This window comes from Scyliorhinus torazame, chromosome 28, assembly GCF_047496885.1.
Source record: "Scyliorhinus torazame isolate Kashiwa2021f chromosome 28, sScyTor2.1, whole genome shotgun sequence".
In the NCBI taxonomy this organism is placed as follows: Eukaryota; Metazoa; Chordata; class Chondrichthyes; order Carcharhiniformes; family Scyliorhinidae; genus Scyliorhinus; species Scyliorhinus torazame.
The window spans coordinates 30,475,954-30,498,817 of NC_092734.1; the positions used below are offsets into that span (position 1 = coordinate 30,475,954).

The 22,864-nt window shown below is 49.2% G+C and overlaps 1 protein-coding gene across 1 annotated transcript in view; it reads right to left on the bottom strand.

Moving 5' to 3' along the window:
• The window catches only part of LOC140403645 (transmembrane protein 150A), a 53,741-nt gene that overhangs the window by 26,457 nt on the left and 4,420 nt on the right, over positions 1-22,864 (bottom strand). Inside the window, exons 2-3 of the mRNA XM_072491795.1 lie at positions 2,692-2,739; positions 527-598 (exon numbers count right to left, since the gene is read on the bottom strand). Coding sequence (XP_072347896.1) covers positions 527-598; positions 2,692-2,739 — 120 coding nt within the window. The remainder of the gene's footprint in view (positions 1-526; positions 599-2,691; positions 2,740-22,864) is intronic.

Here is a 22,864-nt window from a genome sequence, read left to right on the forward strand (position 1 = left end):
TGTGTCTGGCTTCAGCTCCAACACTGAAAACTAAACTAAAACACACCCTGCAGCTAACAGCCTAAAATGAAAGTAAAAAGCTGACAGACAGCCCAGCTCCACCCACTCTCTGACATCACTGCAGTAGTAAACACCCATTTCTTAAAGGTACTCTCACTACAGATATTTATATACACACCCATTTATAAACACCCATTTTTTAAAGGTACTCTCACAACACATGACAGACTCTTCAATCACTCAGTAACTCTGACGATGCGTTCTAAAGAGTAACAATCATCAATGTATTCCTGCTCTCAATCCTAAGCCCGGTATATATTTGATCTTTATTGCCTCACTCTAGATGCTTGGATCTCTGGACGAAGTCTGAATCTACTCAGTCCTGTCGCATTCCTTCCTAATTTTAAACGCCCCTATCAAATCATCCCGCAACCTCCCCGGCTGTGGTGCAGCCATTGTGAGAGCGTTGTCTTGGTGTCTACACCAAACGCCACGGGGCTAAAGCCTTACAGGAGCCACCGCTTACCTTACAAAGGGCATGTTTCGAATAGCACAGCATCTCACTGAGGCACCAGCAGAACAGGAGCGATTGTACACCCTGCGGGGGAGAAAGACAAGCCATTGACAGTTGAGGAAGTTTCAGATCAATTGCTCCCTTTTCTCAAGAAGAAGTGCGCAAATTTAGTAAATTCAGGTTTAAAACAGCTCAGCGCTACCCCGGAGTGATGTATGTTCAGTCCTGGCATCAGGAACTAAAGCGAATCACTCGCCCAATCCACTCCCCTTCAATCTCATCTTACTGCCCAGAAACATTAGGAGCAGGATTAGGCACTCCAGCTCCTCGGGCCTGTTCCTCCAATTGGTTAGACCATGGCTGGCCTCCACACCTCGGCTGGGATTCTGTGCTGAGGGTCCGCCTCACTACCGCTGCTAGCCAGGGCGGAGAGTTTGGCCGCTCAGTCGCAGCCGCCACGCCGGGTTCACAAAATAAAAAGGACAAGTGTTCCACGCCGTCGGGAACTCGGGCCATCGGAGGCGGAGCATCGGGGAAGGGCCTCAGGTGACGTCCTGAGGACATCCATACGGCGTGTGGCGTATTCTGGGAGTATGCCGTTTTGGAGGGGCATCGCAAAAGCGGCGCCTCCCCGATTTCGGTGCAAACGGGGATTCTCCGGCCGATCGCCGAACGTGACTTCAATGTCTTCACCTCTACCTCAATCAATTCAAACACCTTGATCGGATCACCCTTCAATCTCTATACTCAAGGGAATTACAAACCAAATTTAGGTGACCCAACCTAATAATTTAAATCCATGCTGCATCCCTCCTCAAAACTGTGGTAAAATGGCCAATGGTCTGAATCTTAGGCCCAATACAGAATTGGACATTTTAAACTAAAACCACAGTCAGAACCACAGACGAGCCTGATGGGAAGTCAAACAGCCAAGTTCCAATATACTGGTCAGAGACAGACACCGGGGCCAGTCTGGGTTTGTCCTGTAAACGGGAGATCAGATGATAATTGGCCCCATTCAAATGGATCGATTGTTGTGAATTGCCCAGATGAAACCAGACTTTCTGGCACCTAGATTTCCCGCCATTACCTTAGATGGGATAAAGTCACGAGCAGACAATGCACCTAAAGAAGGGCACCTGGGGATGGGTTCCTGGGCTTGGGTTCCTGGTGTTCTGCAGAGTTGCAATCAGCAACTCCATTGGGTGTCGCGACCCCGCCCAGCGACCTCATTGGCTGTGGGCCAGAGAAACACCTGGAAGGTTGCGAAGAGGGGGATAAGAGGAAGACACCCAGGGACGCTCCCCAGCGAAGACTCGATGCAGAGGCAGTGGAGACGGCTCGACGACGGATCAGAGAATGGATGGAAGAGGCGTGTGGGACCCACCTTCGCAGACGAGGGCACTGATTTGCCTGAGTCTCAGGGGATTGGACCCTCAGCTTGATCCAGTTCATCGGCACGGGTAGTATTAGAACCTTGGGCAGATAAATTGGGGATAATTTGTGGGATAACAGTTTTATCGTGCTTGTGAATTAATTTGGGTTGAATCGTGAACCTGTGTTTGACCGGCATCCCAACCAAAACTCCGTTCCCTCTCAGCAGTACCAGACAATCCCAGCCCCGAGCGAGGACAGAAGGTTTTGGCCTCCCGGAGGAGTGGAACTCGCCACTGAAGGCCGTGCTCCAGATAAGGTCCGGACAAGGCTCCATCCAACTGAAGAACAATTTCCTTCCCTGTATATCCCAACCCCCCTGCCCCGCCCCGCCCCTCTCCCACCCGCCCGGGAGTACACTGACACAGCAAAATCCAACTCATTCAGCGGGATTTTCAGGTCCTGCTGTAAAATTCCTGCCCAAAGTCAACGGACCTTTAGCGAGTCCGTCAGAGTTTCCATCCCACCCGTGACAATTGCCGCCAGTGAGGCCTGAAAATTTAGGCTGTTGTGTCTTTTGTGTTGTGCAGTAACTGCAGTGACAGGGGCTCAGGACTCTATGGTGCGTCAATATCCGATGCCAGCTTTATCCCAAGAACAGGCTTCACCCACAGGGCAAAAAGGGGCATCAGACAGATGTGACTGGGAGTCATGCCCCTCTCGGCAGTCGTGGTGGGTGGCTGCGGTTATTTTAAGCTCCACTCACTCTGCCTTCATTTAAACTTTAAAAGATGGCAACGTACCAATTGTATAACGGGCAGACGTGACCATTCGCCAGGGCAAGGCCATACCTGTTGGCAGAAAGAGAAATCAATAAGCACCCACTCGACAGCAAGTAATCTGCCCAAACGCTTCAGATAATTTAACATAGAACCACGTTTGACAATCTCTGCACCATTAGTATCCCCCCCAATCCCCACCCTCACCCCACCCCCCATTCCCTCCACCCATTGAAAAACAACCTGAACATTATTCCCAGCTGAGCTGAGACATGTTTTCTTCGTTCACTCTGGTTCCCAGTTGACGTTTGAACAAATTCCCTTCACCGCGAGTTTGCTGCCTTTGGTGATTTGGTGGGCTAGCAAATCTGGACGCTGGAATCTTTTGGTTACAGTTACAGAGTAAAGTTTCCGTTTCTCTATCCACTCCCCCTCCACCCCCTCAGATTTTCCCTCTGGGATTCCCAATCTCGCTGCCAGCCTCAAGTGTGGGTGGGTCAAAAGGGGAGGCGGGGGGGTGTGGAGTTATTGTCACTGGACTGATAATCCAGTGACTCTGGGGACCCAGGTTCCAATCCCACCACGGCAGATGGTGAAATTTGAATTCAAATAAGAACCTGGAATAAAAAGTTTAATGATTGTCGATTGTCGTTAAAAAAACATCATGTTCTTACCCAGTCTGCCCTACATGGGACTCCAGACCCACAGCAATGCGATTGACTCTTCAATGCACTCAGTTCAAGGGCACTTAGGGATGGGCAATAAATACGAGTCAATTTTTTTCTAAAAACTATTTGGGAAGCTGCCACCCATTGTGACTTATCCTTAACTGGCCAATTAGTTGTCAGCATGTGGGCTCTCGAAGCTGGAGAATCAATCAGAGGCCTTCCAGATCGAAATCGGTAGTGGGTTGCTATGACAGCTTAGTGAGAGAGAGAGAGAGAGAGCCAGGTCACCACTATGTGGTGGTGAAACTCTCCAAAGGGTGGCCAGTGGCTACTACACCCCGGTAAGAAGGGAAAGCCTCTCTCAGTCTGCCTGGAGTATCACTGTGCCCCCCACCATCACCACCACAGCCTGTCCACCCAAACTAGTCCCTGCCGCCTGGCCTTAAGTGCACCTTAAAAGGCTCAATCACGTGCGCCAAATTAATTTGGGCCAGTTTCAACCCTGTTCAACGATAATAAATCCACAGCATAATTAGGGACAGAGGAACAGGCGGAGGCCATTCAGCCCCTCAGGCATGCTCCGCCATTCATTGAGATCATGGCTGTTCATCCAACTCAACATCATTTTCCCATCATACTATCGCCACATCTCTTGATGTCGATAGTCTCCAGGAATCTATCGATCCCTGTCTTGAACGTGCTCAATGATTGAGCTTCCACAGCATCATGGGGTAGGAAATGCCAAAGATTCAGCACTCTCTGAGTTATTCTGAGATTATGTCCCCTAGTTCTAGACTGTACAGTCGGAGGAAACGTCCAGTCTACGTCCACCATCACACTCTGAAAGAGTTTTGTACGTTTCCATGACTACAGAATACAGGCCCAGTTTCTTCAATCTCTCCTCTCCTAAAACAATCCCACCATCCCAGGAATCAATCTGGCACTCGCTCTTACAGCGAGTACATCTTTCCTTCAATACGCAGACTAAAACTGTACACAATACTCCAGGTGTAGTCTCACCGAGGCTCTATGCAACCGCAGCAAGACATCTCTACTCCTGTATTCTAATCCCCTTGTGATGAAGGCCAATATTCCTTCTTGATAGTTGTTTGGTGGTGTGGAACTTGAGTATTGTTGAAGAAAGAGACATTTTTGTCAAAGTTTTTCATCTTCCACTCACCAGGACATTTCACAAGAATGCAAATCCAAGGGAGACAGCAAATTCATACTGCATGAGAAGACAGTGTTGATTGGTTGGCAAGTGGACTCTGATTGGCAGAGGCATTGCCATGGAGAATGCACCAGTTGATGGTGACTGATAGCTAACTGCCAAGCATCGTTTGAAATTGAAACCAGGCAATTTGACTCTGATTGGTCAAGGTATTGCCCTAAAGAATGAAACAGCAAATGGCCGTCACTTCTGTTGTTTCGCTGAAACAGGTGTAATGCGTGTACATATCCTGATGAGTGCAAGATAAAAAATTTCAACAAAAATTTCTCTTTCTTCAGCAGCCCTTATTGATTGCTGTCCCTGCATGTTATTTTTAGTGATCATGGAAATGGGCCCTATCGGTCCCCTCGGACACCAACATTTCCAACCATTTTAGAAATATTTTGTCTGTCTGTTTTTTTCTAACAAAGATAACTTCGCACTTATTCCCATTATATTCTACAGTACTAAAATGGTAATGTTACTCAGAGAGAGTAGGCGTGGCACGGTGGAGCAGTGGTTAGCACTGCTGTCTCACGGCGCCAAAGACCCAGGGTCAATCCCAACCCCGGGTCACCGTCCGTGTGGGGTTTGCACATTTTCCCCGAATCTGCGTGGGTCTCACCCATGACCCAAAGACGTGCAGGGTAGGTGGATTGGCCACGTTAAATTGCCCCTTAATTGGAAAAAAATTATTGAGTACTCTAACATTGAAAAGAAATACTCTGGGTGAGCAAGGCTGGAGGGGATTGTCACTCAGGTGCATGTTTCTAAGTTTGCTATGTAGCTGTATATCAGTGTCAAGGATGATTTACTCTGCGTGGGTTTCCTCCAGGCCCTCCAGATTTCAAAGATGTACAGGTCAGGCAGATTGGCCACGCTAAATTGCCCCCCTGGTGTCCAAAGAAGGCTAGGTGAAGTTATGGGGTTCCAGAGATAGGGTGGGGGAGTGGTCCTAGGTAGGGTGCTCTTTCAGAGGGACAGTACAGGCTAGATGGGTTGAATGGCCCCCTACTGCACTGTAGGGATTCTATGTTTCTTAGCAACTCTGATCAGACGTGTTCCTGGAGTTATGGCCTCCTGCCTCTGACAGCTCCCCGCCCCTCCCCCTCCACCCACCTCCAATGTTTACTTTTCTCATAGGAGGTTTTTAAAAAGATGATTTAATGAGTGTCATTTTTCTCCTGGGTTACGCGAAGCCGCTTGGTTCCCGGGTCAACAGCCAGCAGCAAATTAATCTGTCCCTTGACGCCAATATTAGCACCAGGTTTGCCAAGGCCTCGATTGCCATGTCAAAGTTGACAACTCGCTTCGAAGCTCCGTGTGTGCCAGGCTCATGTTCCCAGCACCTTCCATTACCGTAATGAGGCACAGGCGACAAACGCAAGCCAAGAGAAGCGGCACAGCTTCCACCGTCGCTGCCTCAAACAGACATTGGGGCTTCTCTTGGCAAGAGAGCGTGCCGAGTATGGAAGCACACCAGCATGCGGGGTGCATCAGCCTGTTCGCCCTCTTGAGTCAGCGGAGATTCCGGTTGGCTGGGTCATCTGAGCCAAACGGGTGATGGCCACATCCCCAAGGATGAGCTCTACGGCGGGCCTGCTATCAGCGGGAGAGCAACAGGGCGCCCACGTCTCAGATTCCTGGACGTCGGCGAGCGAGACCTCAAGCTGACCGGGATCGGTGTCCTGGGCGAGCTGCGGAAGGGACTTCACTCACCAATCAGCCTCTACAGCCACAGCAGGCGGAACTCAATGCAGAGTCATAGAATCAGGCCCAGAATGTGTTGCCCATTCCTAATTGCCCCTTGAACTGAGTGGTTTGCTCGACCATTTCGAGGGCAGCCAAGAGTCAACCACATAGCTGGGTTCAGGAGTCACACGTAGGCCAGACTGGGTGAAGATGGCGGATTTAGAACCATAGAATCACAGAATCCCTACAATGCAGAAGGAGGACATTTGGCCCATCAAATCTGCACCGACCTTCCTAAAGAGCACCCTACCTAGACCCATTCCCCCGCTCTATCACCTTCACCCCACCTAACCTTTTGGACACTAAGGGACAATTTACCATGGCCAATCCACCTAACCTGCACATCTTTGGGTGTGGGAGGAAACCGGAGCACCCGGAGGAAACCCGCGCACACACGGGGAGAACAGCAGCAGTGCTAACCACTGTGCCGCCGTGCCACCCAAATTGCTTTTGCTGCTTTTCGAAAGGACGTTAGTGAACCAGATGGGTTTTTACAGCAATCGACAGTGGTTTCGTGGTCATTATTACTAAGGCTGGCTTTATAGTCCAGGTTTTATGAATTGAATTCAAGTTTCACCGGCTGCCATTTGAAGCTGTGACCACAGAGCCTTAGCCTGGGCCCCTGGACTGTTCGTCCGGTGACATTAACGCCACGGCACCGTGTCTCCCCAGGGGTAAGTATTGGGCTGGACTCTAGGACAACTGCTGCCCTTCTTCGAGTAACGTCCGTTAAATTGCTCACCTGAGAGCAGACAGAGAGCCTTGGTTTAATGGCTCGTCTGAAAACAGAGAGCGGGAATCCCCAGGCCTCCCAGGCGCGTGATTCTCAGTGACGGGCGTCGGCCCATCCTTCGCTGGCGGCAGGATTGTCTGCTCCCGCCATGAAGCCACCCCACTCCGCCGGGAATCCCGCAGGCAGGGATGCGCTGCCGGTAGGACGAGAATCCCGCCGCCAGTGAGTATCCTGGCCTGTTTCGTTGACCATGCAGCACTCCCTCAACACTCCAGTTGAGTGTCAGCTTTTATGTACTTACGTCCTGTATCTTCTACCAGTTTGCATCTGGCCCCTTGTTCAGCTGGTCTCATTTAATGTAAAGTATTTTTGAAGTTAGCTTTTCACTCTTGTCGGAACCATCTCTAAGGTTTTTCCTCAGAAGCCTCCTGTCTGGGCCCGAAAGTTTGAGCCTTACCAATCTCCCCATAACTCAGATTCCTGTCACCAGATATTAGCCCCTCCGCTCACTAACTTTGCCACTAGCTTATTGGACACTGAACAGAGACTCGAGGGGCTGAATGGCCTCCTCCTCTTTCTATATTCCGATTTAATAGCTCACAAAGTGGTCTGTCTATCAACAGCAGCACGGTGAAACAGTGCCAGGCACCGAGGCAGTCCAGGTGGATCCGACCAATTCACAGTCCAGGGAGGCAGCTGATGTGCTTCACCAGATTTTAGTTTAACACATTATCAGGAGCCACAGCATCAACCACACTGAGCCGATGACACACGCTCCCCTCCCTGCCTCCATAAACACCTCCTACCCTCGAGCTGCCACTGTTAAAACTCATTATTCCTCTCGTTCCTGCCTCCACCCTCTTCCTTTACTCTGTTGCGGGCAGCTTCAGATTAATCTCTGTAATTCTCTTCGTAAACACTCTCTGCCTCTTTCTCTTCCATTAACGCTCCCTTCCCAACCCACCTCTTTTCGCCTCCTAATGTCTCCTCTGCAACTTACAGCCCATTTTCCCCCCATGCCTCCATCAACATTGCACTCCGTGTGCAAGCACAACGAAGCACCGGGGGTTGGGTTTGCGCAGGGATATTGGGTCCCTCTGGACTGCATTTTGCTGTGGCTGCCACCAGTCCTGTGATGAAGGAGAACCCCTTTCCCCCGCCCAATAGAAACTCCCTCTTTTGCATCACTCGCAAAGGCAGGAGAGTTATCTTAGTTACTGCGTGTAATTGGCTGACTCTGAGTATCGTCAACCCTCCCCAATATTTATGGAATTAAAGTTTGCATTCAAAGTGCTGCTTCAAGCCGTAGATGTCTGTTCATCTCTGGAGGCGATGGACTGCACCAAGGACGATGTTACTTCTGGCACATGGGTGGCACGGTGGCACAGTGGTTGGCATTGCTGCCTCACAGCGCCAGGGACCCGGGTTTGATTCCAACCTCGGGTGACTGTGTGGAATTTGCACGTTCTCCCCGTGTCTGCGTGGCTTTCCTCCGGGTGCTCCGGTTTCCTCCCACAGTCCAAAGATGTGCAGGTTAGGTGGATTGGCCATGATAAAATTGCCTCTTAGTGTCCAAAAGTTTAGGAGGGGCCACGGGGATGGGATGGGGGAGTGGGCCTCGGTGGGGCACTCTTCCGAAATCGGCCATCTCTCCCCGATCTGGCCTACATGCGACTCCAGACCCACTGGTTGACTCTTGACTGCCCTTGAACTGGCTGAGCGAGCCTCTCAGCTCAAGGGGTAATTATGGAAGGGCAACAAATGGTCGCCTTGCCAGTGACGCCAACATCCCAGGAAAGAATTTTTAAAAAATCAACATCATTGAAGTAAATTATTTTGCATTGTGGTTTTGCCCCATACAAATCTGCCATTGCTTTTCCTATATCACAATGATGACTATACTGGTTTAGCACACTGGGCTAAATAGCTGGCTTGTAATGTAGAACAAGGCAGCAGCGTGGGTTCAATTCCCGTACCAGCCTCCCCGAACAGGCGCCGGAATGTGGCGACTAGGGGCTTTTCACAGTAACTTCATTTGAAGCCGACTTGTGACAATAAGTGATTATTATTATTATACTTCAAAGATACTTAATCGTCTGTGGGTGCTTGGGAACATTCTGGATCAATGCAGGTTCTGGCAGCATATCCCTTCCATCACTAACCCCACTAACCTTCCGTCATGTAACGGAATACATAAAATCCCGACAGTGTCGAAGGAGGCCATTCGGCCCATCAAGTCTGCACTGACCCTCCGCAAGAGTACCCTACCCAGGCCCTCAGGTTAAGTACTTTGAAAGCGGCACGGTAGCACAGTGGGTAGCACTGTTGATTCGGAGCGCCAGGGTCCCAGGTTCATTTCCCGGCTTGAGTCACTGTCTGTGCGGAGTCTGCACGTTCTCCCCGTGTCTGCGTGGGTTTCCTCCGGGTGCTCCGGTTTCCTCCCACAAGCCCCGAAAGACGTGCTTGTTAGGTGAATTGGACATTCTGAACTCTCCCTCTGTGTACCCGAACTGGTGGCGGAGTGTGGCGACTAGGGGATTTTCACAGTAACTTCATTGCAGTGATAATGTAAACCTACTTGTGACAATAAAGATTATTATCATTAAGTGGGGGTGGGCAGGGACAGGAAGGTTTGGGGGCCCGAGTGGTAGAACTGGAGGTGCCTCAGTCTTTGCAATTGTCCAACGGGTTCGAGGTTTTTGCAACTTGTGTGGACTGTAGGGAGATTGAGCAAACGCCATGGTGGAGGAAGACATTGAGATTGGGGATTTGAAAGGAATGTAGTTGTAGGAGAAGAAAGTACATTGATGGGGAAGGATACTGTTCTCTGCGCCCACGAATGTGAGTCCTGAAGGGTGTGTTGCACAGCGGGTGCCAGGGTTAAGGACATCTCGTCGGAACTGGAGAGGAACCTGGAGTGGGAGGGTAAAGATCCAGTTGTCATGGTCCACATGGATACCAGCTACATAGGTAGGATTAAGAAAGAGGGAGTATGAGCAGCTAGGGACTAAATTGAAAGGTCGAAGCACAAAGCTTGGGTTTACTAGCTCAGCCAGAAGCAAATTGGCATGGAAAAAATAAAATCAGGGAGTTGAATGTTAGACTCAACGATTGGTGTGGGAGAAATTTTGTTTTGATTCATAGGAGACTGGCACTAGCAGTGGGAAGAAGTGGGAGGTGTACCATTGGGACAGACTTCGCTAGTGTCCCAGTGAATCGAATAACCAGGGCTACAGAGAATATGGGGAGGGCAGATTGAGTAGGTCAACAGCCAAAAGACAAAACGATAGTTCAGGGTTGCGTTACAATAAAAATGAAAATGAAAATCGCTTATTGTCACAAGTAGGCTTCAAATGAAGTTACTGTGAAAAGCCCCTAGTCGCCACATTCTGGCACCTGTTCGGGGAGGCTGGTTCGGGAATTGAACCCGCGCTGCTGGCCTTGTTCTTCATTACAAACCAGCTGTCTAGCCCACTGAGCTAAATCAGCCCAGGGTGTGACATGATAGTCTTTAGAGAAACGACATTGCAAGATGGCCAAGGCTGGGAACTGAGCATTCCGAGACTATTTGATATTTCAAAAGGATAGGAAGAAAGGAAATGGAGGTGGGATTGCTCCGTTAATAAGGGATGAGATTAGTGCAATCGTGAGAAACCACCTTGGCTCGGAAGATCAAGTTGTAGAATCAATTTTGATGGAGAAAAGAAAGAGCAAGGAAAAGAGGTCACTGGGGTAAAGTAGTTTATCTACTCCCCTAATAGTCGCTACGCTGTAGGACAGAGTATAAACCCCAAAACAATGGGGACTTTTAAGAACGGTACCGCGATAATCATGGGCTACTTCAATCTCCATGTAGATTGGACAAATCAAATTGGCAAAGGTAGCCTTGAGGATGAGTTCATAGTGGGGACAGATTATTTCAGACCTGGTAAGGGCTCGCGAGTGGATGTTGTCCAGTTTGTAAGACAAGTAAAAACGGCGGAGTATCACTTAAATAGTGAGAGTCTGCAGAAAGCGGCAGTACAGAGGGATCTGGTGTACACAAATCTCACAAACGTCAGCACGCAGGTACGGTAAGTCATTAGGAAGACAAATGGGATGTTGGCCTTTATCGCAAGAGGGGCAGAGAGTAAAATTTTGCTATACCTGAAGTACTGTGTACAGTTTTAGTCTCCTCACTGGAGGGGGAATATACTTGCATTGAGGGAAATTCAGAAAAGGTTCACTGGGATGATTTCTGGGTTGAAGGGGGTTGTCTTATGAGGAAAGGTTGAGCAGTTTGGGCCTATACGCTTTGGAGTTTAGATGAATGCGAAGTTACCTTGTTGAAATATCTAAGATTGTGGGTGGCAGGGTAGATGCTGAGAGGATGCAGGGCAATTCCCTTCTGGGGAAGTCGAGCATTAAGAGGCACCGTTTCAGAATTAGGGGCTTCCCATTTACGATGGAGATGAGGTGGAATTTCTTCTCTCAGGAGATTGTTAATCATTAGAAAGCTCTACCCCAGTGAGCAGTGAAGACTGGGTCATTGAACATACTTCAGGCAGGGTTAGAAAAACGTCTGTCCTTTTTAAGTTCATTTTTACGGGCTCGACCAGCATTTACTGCCCATATATGGGTGGTGGTGAGCCACCTCCTGGAACCGCGGCAGTCCACGTGCCGTATGTACACCCACAGTGCTGTTAGAGAGGGAGTTCCAGGATTTTGACCCAGTGCTAGTGAAGGAACGGCCGATATATTTCCAAGTCAGGATGGTGAGTGACTTAGAGGCGAACCTCCAGGTGGTGGTGTTCCCAGGTATCTGGCACCCTTGTGCTTCTTGGGTCCTGAGTTTGGAAGGTGCTGCTTAAGGACCCTTGGTGAGATCTACAAGAATGATGGGCGGTGGGGTGGGGCATGGGGAGGGAGTGTTGTGCGGGGAAAGAGAGTAGAGTTGAGGCCATGAGCAAATCAGTGATGGTCTTATTAACTGGGATGACAACTTTGAGGGGCCGAATGGCCTACTCCTGCTCCTATTTCTTATGTTCTTACATTTTAAGTGGACAATTTTGTTTTGACAGGTACGGGAGAAATTCCCCTTCAGATTGCGCATAATACGGTATCGCGTCTGATAAAAAGTACAGATTATTATTTTTCAAGGTGAGGATGTTAAAGGCAGTGTTCTAACCACATGAGCCAAGGCAACAATGTAAAGAAAAAACCCTCTTTCACTGGGCTATGTGCCTCGAACATGCATTGCAATAAACAGCAAACATTGCGCAGACAAACAGAAAGCTGGCAGCTGTACCAGTTGTGACTGAGATGACAACGTACTTGCCTCAGTCTGATGAAGGCGGGTTCAGGCGGCGCTGCTGGAGGTTAGGCACGAAAACAGGGAGGCCCCCCGGTGGCAGGGAACCTGCGACCCCGGGGGCCTTGTGTGGCCTACCAGGGTTCTGTGTGCGGCCCCGCCAGAAGGGTCACCACATCCCGCTGATTTCAGTCCGCGTAGATTTTTTCCTACCGGTATGACTGAAGTGATTCGCACGTAAAGCGAGGACAAGTGAAGTGAGGAGTGTGTTGATTGCTCACAACATTGACTGTGAGAACCGTGCGCTCCAAAGTGTCAATATTTATTTTGTTTTTACCATTTGAAGTTGATGATAGGTCTATTAATATACAAATCATTAACCATTAACTCGTTATGAAATATTCAGCGCATATATTTAACCTTATTCACGGGCTCACGGCTAGCGAACAAGTCTGATTAAACACCTTGCGGCCTACTGAGATGTTCTCTGGCCTAGGTTGCCCATCGCTTGAACCTGACCCTCCGGCAGAGCACTGAGGGAGTGCAGCACTGCCCAAAGTGCTGTCTTTCGGATGGGGTGGGTTGTCAAGCCGAGGCCCTGATTAGTTGGTGCTAAAAGATCCTAGGCCCTGTCCAATATAAATCGCGCACCTAAAAATAAAATGTCCGGTCCTGCTTACTCAGCTGTATGTCGGATTGTGCTGTGTGGGGTACGGCTGCCAAACTGCCTACATTCCCCCCAAAAAATGACCACGCTTCGAAAAGGTGAGGGTTTAAAAGTTTTTTGCCTTGCCACAGAACTACAACAGAAAGTTCCAGATGACAGCATCTGCTAAAATCTTCCAGTTACCGTTTTGTTTTAAAACACACTCGAATCGAAAGTGAAAACAGTCCCCTAAGTGATGTTCAATGTTTTAGAATCATAGAATCATAGAATTTACAGTGCAGAAGGAGGCCATTCGGCCCATCGAGTCTGCACCGGCTCTTGGAAAGAGCACCCTACCTAAGCCTACACCTCCACCCTATCCCCACAACCCAGTAACCCCACCCAACATTACGGGCAATTTTGGACACTAAGGGCAATTTATCCCGGCCAATCCACCTAACCTGCACATCTTTGGACTGTGGGAGGAAACCGGAGCACCCGGAGGAAACCCACGCACACACGGGGGGAACGTGCAGACTCCGCACAGACAGTGACCCAAGCAGGGAATCGAACCTGGGACCCTGGAGCTGTGAAGCAACTGTGCCAACCACAATGCTACCGTGCGTGCCTGACGCGGCCTCGGAGAAGCACCTTGGAGCATTTCAAACATAAACAACACAATATATAAACACAGACCGTTGTTTGGCGGGAGTAGAGATGCTGTCGGCCTGACTTGGAAGACAATCAGATGGAACAGGAGAGTTTGTGGGTCGTTCCAGATAAGTGAACTGAGTCCCGAGTGACCTTTCCCAGGCTTTATTATCATGTGATATAAAATGTCTCGTTCCCTCTCCCCGCCTGGGGCTATGTGTTCAAACTGCTGCCCTCTGCAATGTTTAACTAGCTGGAGGATCATTCAGCCATTACTGTGCTGCAAATATATCTTGTTCTCGCTACTGATGCAATGGCCATGAACTGACTTCTTAAAACATACAGTGAGTGAAGCCACTTCCACAATCACTTTGATACATTGTAATGTGAAAGGCTCTTTTATTCCTAATCAAATTCTCATCTGGTTCACTTTTCGAACAACCGATTATTCTTATGTTGCTTTCCCTCGACATTTATTTATAGCCCGTTTTAACTTGACTTTAGAATCTACCCTTAGCGGCCTAGTCTCCTTTCGCAGCCTCTAGGGTGGTATTAGTGCAATTTGAAGGTCCAGTGCCATCCATAATTCCTCGGTCTGTGCCCTCTAGCAGCAGGTCCGGGATAATGTTCGGGTTTGGGGCTGTGTGGGAATCCAGGAACCATGTAGAGGAAGGTTTGAACAGATTTATTCTGAACTCCCATAGCATACAACACAGTTGTCCCTGCCAGGACTAACGGAATTCCCGGTACGGATCTCCCGGCGGCATTCAAAGGGCTTGGTAACGTGTCCCAACTGGGTGAGCCGCCGCCCGTTACCATGGGAACTCATACTCCATGAGCCCGATGGGGAGATCGATAGGTGATTCCCCCTGGTCCTCATGAGGGTTATCGCATCACTTCCCCCCCCACTTCCACAAGTCCAGATCCTCCCCCTTACTCCCGCGGCGATGAGGCCTTCTTTGCCTCTTTGCGCATGGGTCCACCGCCACTGGAGCCGGACCTGGGAGTGTGAAGCAGATGGGGAAATCATCACTTCCTAGCTGAGCGTCGAAGGGCCATTGATTGGGCCTGTTCCTCGACGTTGACTTCCAGCTGCGGGTCAGTCACCTCAGTCTCCGTTTCTTCATCCAAAGTCTTTGTCCTCTTGGGGGATGATTCTTGGGTTTAACATGGGTTGAGTCCCCTAACTGGAGGTGGGTTCAAAGGACATTGAGGTGGTCGCCCCACCCCGAGTAGTTTCCAGTAGAGGGTTCTCTGCTCATGAGATGGTCCATGTGCTTTTATGCTCCTCTCTTGACCTTGCATGACACGGGGCCAATCTTTTCCACTACAACTCCTGGGATCCAAGGGGATCTGTCTCTGAAAGTACGAATATAGACGGTATCTCCAGGCCTGAAGGCCCCAATGACTTAGGGTGTCAGCACTGGCTAAGTAAGTCCCTGGGCAGTGTTCAGAGTACTCATAAGCCGCCAACAGTAGTATCCAGCATTGGATTGGAGCCGAGGCAATGGAAGGATCATTTTGTCCTCCTTAAAAAGGCCGAGCAGAAGTTTATGGTCTGTGATTATCGTAAAGTGTCGGCCAAAGAGGTACGGATGGAATTTCTTCACTCCGAATATCATGGCCAGATCTTCTTTTTCGACTTCTGCATAGCATCATTCCGCTTCTGCCAGGGTTCCTGACGCATAGACAATCAGTCACTCAATGCCGTCATCCCATGGATGGAAGAGGACTGCCCCTACTCCGCATGGAGAGGCATCGCATCTTAGTGCCAGCGGCCTTGTGGGATGGTACTTTGCCCAGATATTGGACGACAGTAGCTGTTGCTCCGCTTTTGTGAATGCTCCGTCCTGTGGCGCCTGCCACAAACACTTATGGTTCTTCTTCAACAATGCATGCAGGGATGTCCGTAAGGCGGCCAGGTTGGGAATCAGTGCCCCTTTTATGGCCTTTACTTTGTCCTCTGCAGGGTACAGGCCGTCTTTATCAACACGGTAACTGAGGTGTGTCACCTCTCCCGCCTGAAACACACATTTTTCCCCATGGTGCCCATTAAGGTTATCACATATTGACAAATGACAAATAACGTCTGTGCCACCAAGTACCAGGCAATGACCATCTGAAACAAGAGATGTGGTAGGAAGTGGCATGGTGGTATTGTCACTGGACTAGTAATCCAGAGACCCAGGATAATGCCCTGGGGACCCGGGTTCGAATCCCGTCATGGCAGATGGTGAAAATTGAATTGAATAAAAATCTGGAATTAAAAGTCTAATGACTACCTGGTTCACTAATATTCTTTACCCGGTCTGGCCTACATGTGACTCTTAAATGCCCCACAACAATGAATGGATTGGAAAAAAGAGAATCGAACCTTCTCCCCTTGACATTCAACGGCATCGCTGAATCTCCTCTATCAATATTTAAAATAGTGCAGCAATGTATTGTCAAACAAAACAGAAACTGGGAGCTCGAGCGAGTGGAAATCCACATTTTGGAACCCTCCAATTATCTCCTGGCTGGAGGGAGTGTCAGTCTTTTAATTTATTCTCCCCCTCCCACTATTTTTATTTCCTGTTCCATCTCTCTCGGTCTCACTAATTTCCCAACTTTATTTCTCTCTTTCTTTCTCTTCCTCCCTCCATTTCTGTCCTTTATCTCTGCTGCGTTCTCCCGTCTCTTCTGCTTCAGACTCGTTACTCGTTCATCGCCTCTCTTGTTTTTTCTCTCTCTCTTCTGCTGTGTTTTCTCTTCCTCTCCCCTGATTGTATACTTACTGGATTTATTTTCTATTAATCAGATGGCGCCGCTTCCTCACTGCGCCAAGGATGCGGGTTCGATTTCAACCTCGGGTTACTGTCTGTGTGAAGTCTGCACGTCCTCCCCGTGTCTGCGTGGGTTTCCTCCGGGTGCTCCGGTTTCCTCCCACAGTCCAAAGATGTGCGGGTTAGGTGGATTATCCATGCTATAAATTGCCCCTTAATGCCCAGGGATGCGCAGGTTAGGTTATGGTATTACGGGGGTAGGGCGGGGTTAGCACTTGTAAATGGGCAGAGTGCTCATTCGAAGGGTCAGTGCAGACGTGATGGGCCAAATGGCCTGCTTCTGCAGTGTAGTGATTTTATGATTCCATGACAAATCGGAATTCCGTGTGCTGTTTCCCGGCAACATTGCTCTGTTTATTCCAGGCCATATTTTCATGAACCCACCCACTATGGTAGCATGATGGTCTCGCCCTTGTCAATCACATAACCCTGTTCTCCTCCTTATCCAAAGAGTCGTAGAGTTTTACAGTGCACAAAGAGGCCCTTCGGCCCATCTCACTGGCACAGGCTCAATAATGGCCAGAAAAGGCAAGTCTGAATCAGTTTTGACACATTTTACCCATGGGATGTGGCAGAAGAAATACTTGTGGATGGGAGGAGTTGAGACAAAAATCTGCCCTCTGATGTCTTCTGCTGTTAACAATTAATTAAAACTCTTAAACGGCAATAAATACATGTCATAAGGTGACTAATATAAATGGCAAGAATGCAGCCCTCTGTCAGATAGATTGATTGAGCAGTGTGGGCCTATACTCTCTAGAGTTTAGAAGAATGAGGACAGATCTAATTGAGGTATACAAGATGATAAAAGGTATGGATAAAGTAGATGTAGAGCGGATGTTTCCACTTGTGGGACATTCTAGATCGAGAGGCCATAGTCTTCGGAAACGACATAGCAAATTCTGAACGGAATTGAGGAGAAACTACTTACTTCTCCCAAAGGGTTGTGAATCTGCGGACTTCACTACCCCGGAGTCCAGTGGATGCTGGGACAGTGAGTAAATTTAAGGGCGGCACGGTAGCACAGTGGTTAGCACTGTTGCTTCACAGCTCCAGGGTCCCAGGTTCGATTCCCGGCTTGGGTCTGTGAGGAGTCTGCACGAATGGCCTAATTCTGCTCCTATATCTTACGAACGTATGAACATATCTATCTTATGAACTTATGAGGCTCCAGGACAATCCTGGGGAGAGGGTTGGGGGGGAAGTGTTGGCGACCACAGCTCAGGTTTTACAGTGTTAATCGAGACACACAGGGCTGGAGGCTCCGATTTTGAGGCTATGTCCGGAGCATGTATCTAGACTTATGACCAAAATGTCGGTGGTGCCCCCGCATCAATGCTCCGCCCGGAATCCCGTCCACTGTCTGCACCTTTCTCACCCCGGGCCTTTGCAGGCCTCACTTGGATGAAGACTGAGAACAAATAGGAATCTGTCACCTGACGCTGTGAGGAAGCCGTGCTAACCACTATGTCACCGGCCCACCCGGTTTTCTTTTTAAAGCTGCATCAAAGCTCACACCGCTATCAATGTTTGCACCGCGTTACTCACTGCGTTTATGCCTACACGGCCACCATTGGGCCACTTTCCAGATCCAAGCAATAATGTCTCTGACTGATAGGCCAAAGGGATTGAACCAACAATGGATTCTCTGACTTAATCACGCTCGTCCCTGCCGTGGCTCACTGGGCAAGACCCTTGCTCTTGACTCATGAAGGTTGTGGATTCAAGTCCCACGCCAGAAGTGAGGGCTGATCATTTAAGCTGACGTGTCAGTGAGGGAATGTTAGAGAATGGGGTGGGGTGGGGGGAGAGAGATGACGATAGCCAATGAGTAGGTTCGAAAGTGTCTCTTAGAAAGGTGGAGTGGGACAACGGAGGAATGAATTCCAGAGATTAGGGGAAGGAATTGCAGAGTGCAAAGTGGCACAGTGGTTAGTATTGCTGCCTCACAGCACCAGGGAGCCGGGTTCAATTCCAGCCTTGTGTGGCGTTTGCATGTTCTCCCCGTGTGTGCGTGAGTTTCCTCCGGGTGCTCCGGTTTCCCCCCACAGTCCAAAGATGTGCAGGTTAGGTGGATTGGCCATGATCAATGTGCGGGGTTAAGGGGACCAGGGCGGGGGAAGTGGGCCTAGGTAGGGTGCTTTTTCGGAGGGTCAGTGCAGACTCGATAGGCCGAATGGCCTTCTTTTGCACTGTGGCCATTCTACGATTCCTCTATGATAAGGCCTCAGGTGGTAACGCAAGGAGGAATGAGCAACAGGAACAGGGGAAGGAGTGCAAGGCCACAGTTTTAAATGCGAGAATGTAAAAGTATTTACTTCCAGCCTGGAGACTAGTAACGCTGACTTTTAGGGTTGCCAACCCTCCAGGATTGGCCTGGAGTCTCCAGGAATTGACGATGTAACTCCAGGACCCCGCTGTGTGCAGTGCTGGAGAAAGGTGATCAGAACATTAAAAAAGGTTGGCCCTTCTGTCATTTTATCGGACCATAATAATAATAATCTTTATTGTCACAAGTAGGCTTACATTAACACTGCAATGAAGTTACTGTGAAAATCCCCTCGTCGCCACATTCCGGCGCCTGTTCGGGTACGCAGAGGGAGAATTCAGAATGTCCAATTCACCTAACAAGCAAGTCTTTCGGGACTTGTGGGAGGAAACCGGAGCGCCCAGAGGAAACCCACGCAGACACGGGGAGAACGTGCAGACTCCGCAGGGACAGTGACCCAAGCCAGGAATCGAACCTGGGACCTTGGCGCTGTGAAGCCATAGTGCTAACCATTGTGCTGCCGTGCTACATTCTCTCTACCAATATAAATATTGAAAATGGTGGGGGGGGGGGGGGGGGGGGGGGGGCGAAATAAAAGACTGTTTGGGCTGATCAAGGTCACCTATCATCCAACTGGTTAATGAGTCACTTTGATTTCCAATTGGGCGTAGGAAGGCCGTGCGTCACGAGGGTGGATGCGTTGGCCGACTAATGGCTGGGGCGTGGAGGCGAGTCATGTGGTGAAACCTCCAGGTGTACATATAATCACAGTTGGCAACCCTACTTACGGATAGAAATGTTTCTGTACTTTAACTGAAAGCAGGGAACGTGAAGAGTGAAACCGGGTGAGTGTGTTACCCGGGGACCACACGTGACTGGGACGAGGTCGCGAATGCTTCCTCGAGCGAGGTCGCGAATGCTTCCTCGAGCGAAGTCCCAGCATCACTTCTTGAAGCAAATTGGTTTCCGATAGTGAAATTGAGGAAATATATTAATTCCGCATCTGCCGGAATGTCGAGATTCAGGTTCTGTCGGGGCTGTTTATAGACACTGTGCAGAATCAGCTGGGACACGTTACCCCCAGCCTTGACAGGTCCACCAACATTCCACAACCCTTTGACGGAGAGGGAGGGATAGTTGCCAGTCATTTATTATGTTTTGAGGCCACCATGGCAGCAACACCATTTCACATACAGAGGTGACGGCCATTCGTCCCATTCTGCCAGAAGGAACTATCCAATGAGTCCCATTCTCCTCCTGCTCTTTCTCCACAGCCCTGTTAATCATTCCCCTTTAAGGTTCGCTCAATTTCCTTTCTGAAAGTCAATATTGAAACTGCTTCCACCACCCTTTCAGGCAGGGCACTCCAGATCACATCTGTGCCGACACACGAACATATGTCCATGCGGATTAGAAGCAGGAGGAGGCCACTCGGCCCCTCGAGCCTGGCCCCCCCCCCCCCCATTCAATAAGATCATGGCCGATCTGGTTGTAACCTCAACCCCACACCCGATAACCTTCCTCTCCAGAATCTCTCCAGCTCTGCCCTAAAAATAATCAAAGATTCTGCTACCTCTGCCTTTTTGAGGAATGGAGTTCCAGAGAGTCACGGCTCTCTGAGGGAAAGAAGATTCTCCTCAGAGAAAATGCTGGAAAATCTCAGCAGGTCTGGCAGCATCTGTAGGGAGAGAAAGGAGCTAACGTTTCGAGTCCAGATGACCCTTTGTCAAAGCCAAAAATTCTCATCTCTGTCTTAACTGAGCGACCCCTTATTTTTCAACAGTGACCCCTAGTTCTAGATTCTCCCACAAGAGGAAACATCCTCTCCACATCCACCCTGTCAATACTCCCTCAGGATCGTAAAGGTTTCGATCAATTAACCTCTTACTCTTCGAAACGCCAGTGGACACAACTTTCCAACCTTTCCTCACAAGCCAACCCTGCCATTCCAGGTATTAGTCTGGTAAACCTTCTCTGAACTGCTTCCAACACATCTACATCCTTCCTTAAATAAGGTGATCAATGCCTCACACAGCACTCCAGATTGGTCTCACCAATGCCCTGTACAACTGAGCCATAACCGCCTAACCTTTGTAATCAATTCCCCTCGCTATGACGGCAGGGTAGGGCAGTGGTTAGCACTGCTACCTCACGGTGCCGAGGATCCGGGTTCGATCCCGGGTCACTGTCCATGTGGAGTCTGCACATTCTGGTTTTACCCCCACAACCCAAAGGTGTGCAGGGTAGTTGGGTTGGCCATGCTAAATTGCCCCTTAATTGGGGGGGGGGGGGGGGGGGGGGAGAATTGGGTACTTTAAATTTAAGAAAATCAATTCCCCTCACAATAAAAAATAAGATTCTTTAGCTTTCCAAATTTGTTGCTGTACCTACATACCAGCCTTTTGTGATTCATGCAGTAGGACACTCCCTCTGCACCTCAGAGCTTTGCAATCTCATTTCGATAACATGCTTCTTCTCTATTCTTCCTGTCAAAAATTGCCGTTCAAAAGGTATCTTGACAAATACATGGATAGGATGGGTATAGAGGGATACGGCACAAGGAAGCACTGAGGGTTTTGGCAAAGGTTGGTATGACCGGTACAGGCTTGGAGGGCCGAAGGGCCTGTTCCTGTGCTGTATTGTTCTTTGCTCTTTGTTCAAATTGGACAGTTCCCCACTTTCCCGCATTACGCTCCATTTACTAGACTACAGCTCCATTTACCCGCTGTAAACGAGTAAATTAAAAAGCTTCATTTTTCAGAAGTTTGCGTCTTACGTTTTTCAGTTTGCTTTACCCCATCCTAACAACTCACCGCGTGAAACAAAATTCTCATCTCTCCTCATGACGCCTTTGCCAATCACCTCAAAATTGTGTCCAGTGAGTCTCACAAGGTTTGGAACCGCGTTAGAATTATCGTTCTGTTCGATAACCCGTGGCTCCGAATGCTAAAGTTTGTCCAGCCGTGTCAATTTTGTTTTCCATCCTCTTGCGGGGTAAATGTTCCCTGTCCTATTGACCTCGTGACACTGCCTGCCATGACAACCAACGGGCAATGAAGAGGAAAATGGAATACAATGTGGAAAAGTGTGAGGTTATGTACTTTGGAAAGAGGAATTTAGGCATAGACTATTTTCTAAATGGGGAAATGCTTAGGAAATCAGAAGCACAAAGGGACTTGGGAGTCCTTGGTCACGATTCTTTTAAGGTTAACGTGCAGGTTCAGTCGGCAGTTAAGAAGGCAAATGCAATGTTAGCATTCATGTCAAGAGCTAGAATACAAGAGCAGGGATGGACTTCTGAGGCTGTGTAAGGCTCTGGTCAGGCCCCATTTGGAGTATTGTGAGCAGTTTTGGGCCCCATATCTAAGGAAGGATGTGCTGGCCTTGGAAAGGGTCCAGAGGAGGTTCACAAGAATGATCCCTGGAATGAAGAACTTGTCGTGTGAGGACTCTGGGTTTGTACTCGTTGGAGTTTAGAAGGATGAGGGGGGATCTTATTGAAACTTACAGGATATTGCGAGGCCTGGATAGAGTGGACATGGAGAGGATGTTTCCACTTGTAGGAAAAACTAGAACCAGAGGACACAGCCTCAGACTAAAGGGACGATCCTTTAAAACAGGGATGAGGAGGAATTTCTTCAGCCAGAGGGTGGCGAAGATGTGGAACTCTTTGCAGTAGAAAGCTGAGGAGGCCAAATCACTGAGTGTCTTTAAGACAGAGATAGATTGGTTCTTGATTAATAAGGGGATCAGAGATTATGGGGAGAAGGCAGGAGAATGGGGATGAGAGAAATATCAGCCTGATTGAATGGCGGAGCAGACTCGATGGGCCGAGTGGCCTAATTCTGCTCCTATGTCTTATGGTCTTAATGCACAGCCTGCTTCTCAGGTCTCTGCCACTGTTTGCCATTGGACTGTGACCAGGAGACCTGAGGTACCATCCCGGACTAGTGTTTTGCCTCCATCTCCCTCCGATCAGGAGGACAGACTAATTTTCTTTCTTACTCTGGCTCACCCAGGGGGATTGACGTCAACCGTAACACGCGCCCTTGTCACCATGGCGATGGTCAGTTGGCTTGGCACAGGCCTAGGGCCCAACCCAAAGCTTATTGACAGAGCTACTCGCAGGTCTTCATAGCCTGAATCAGAGGAA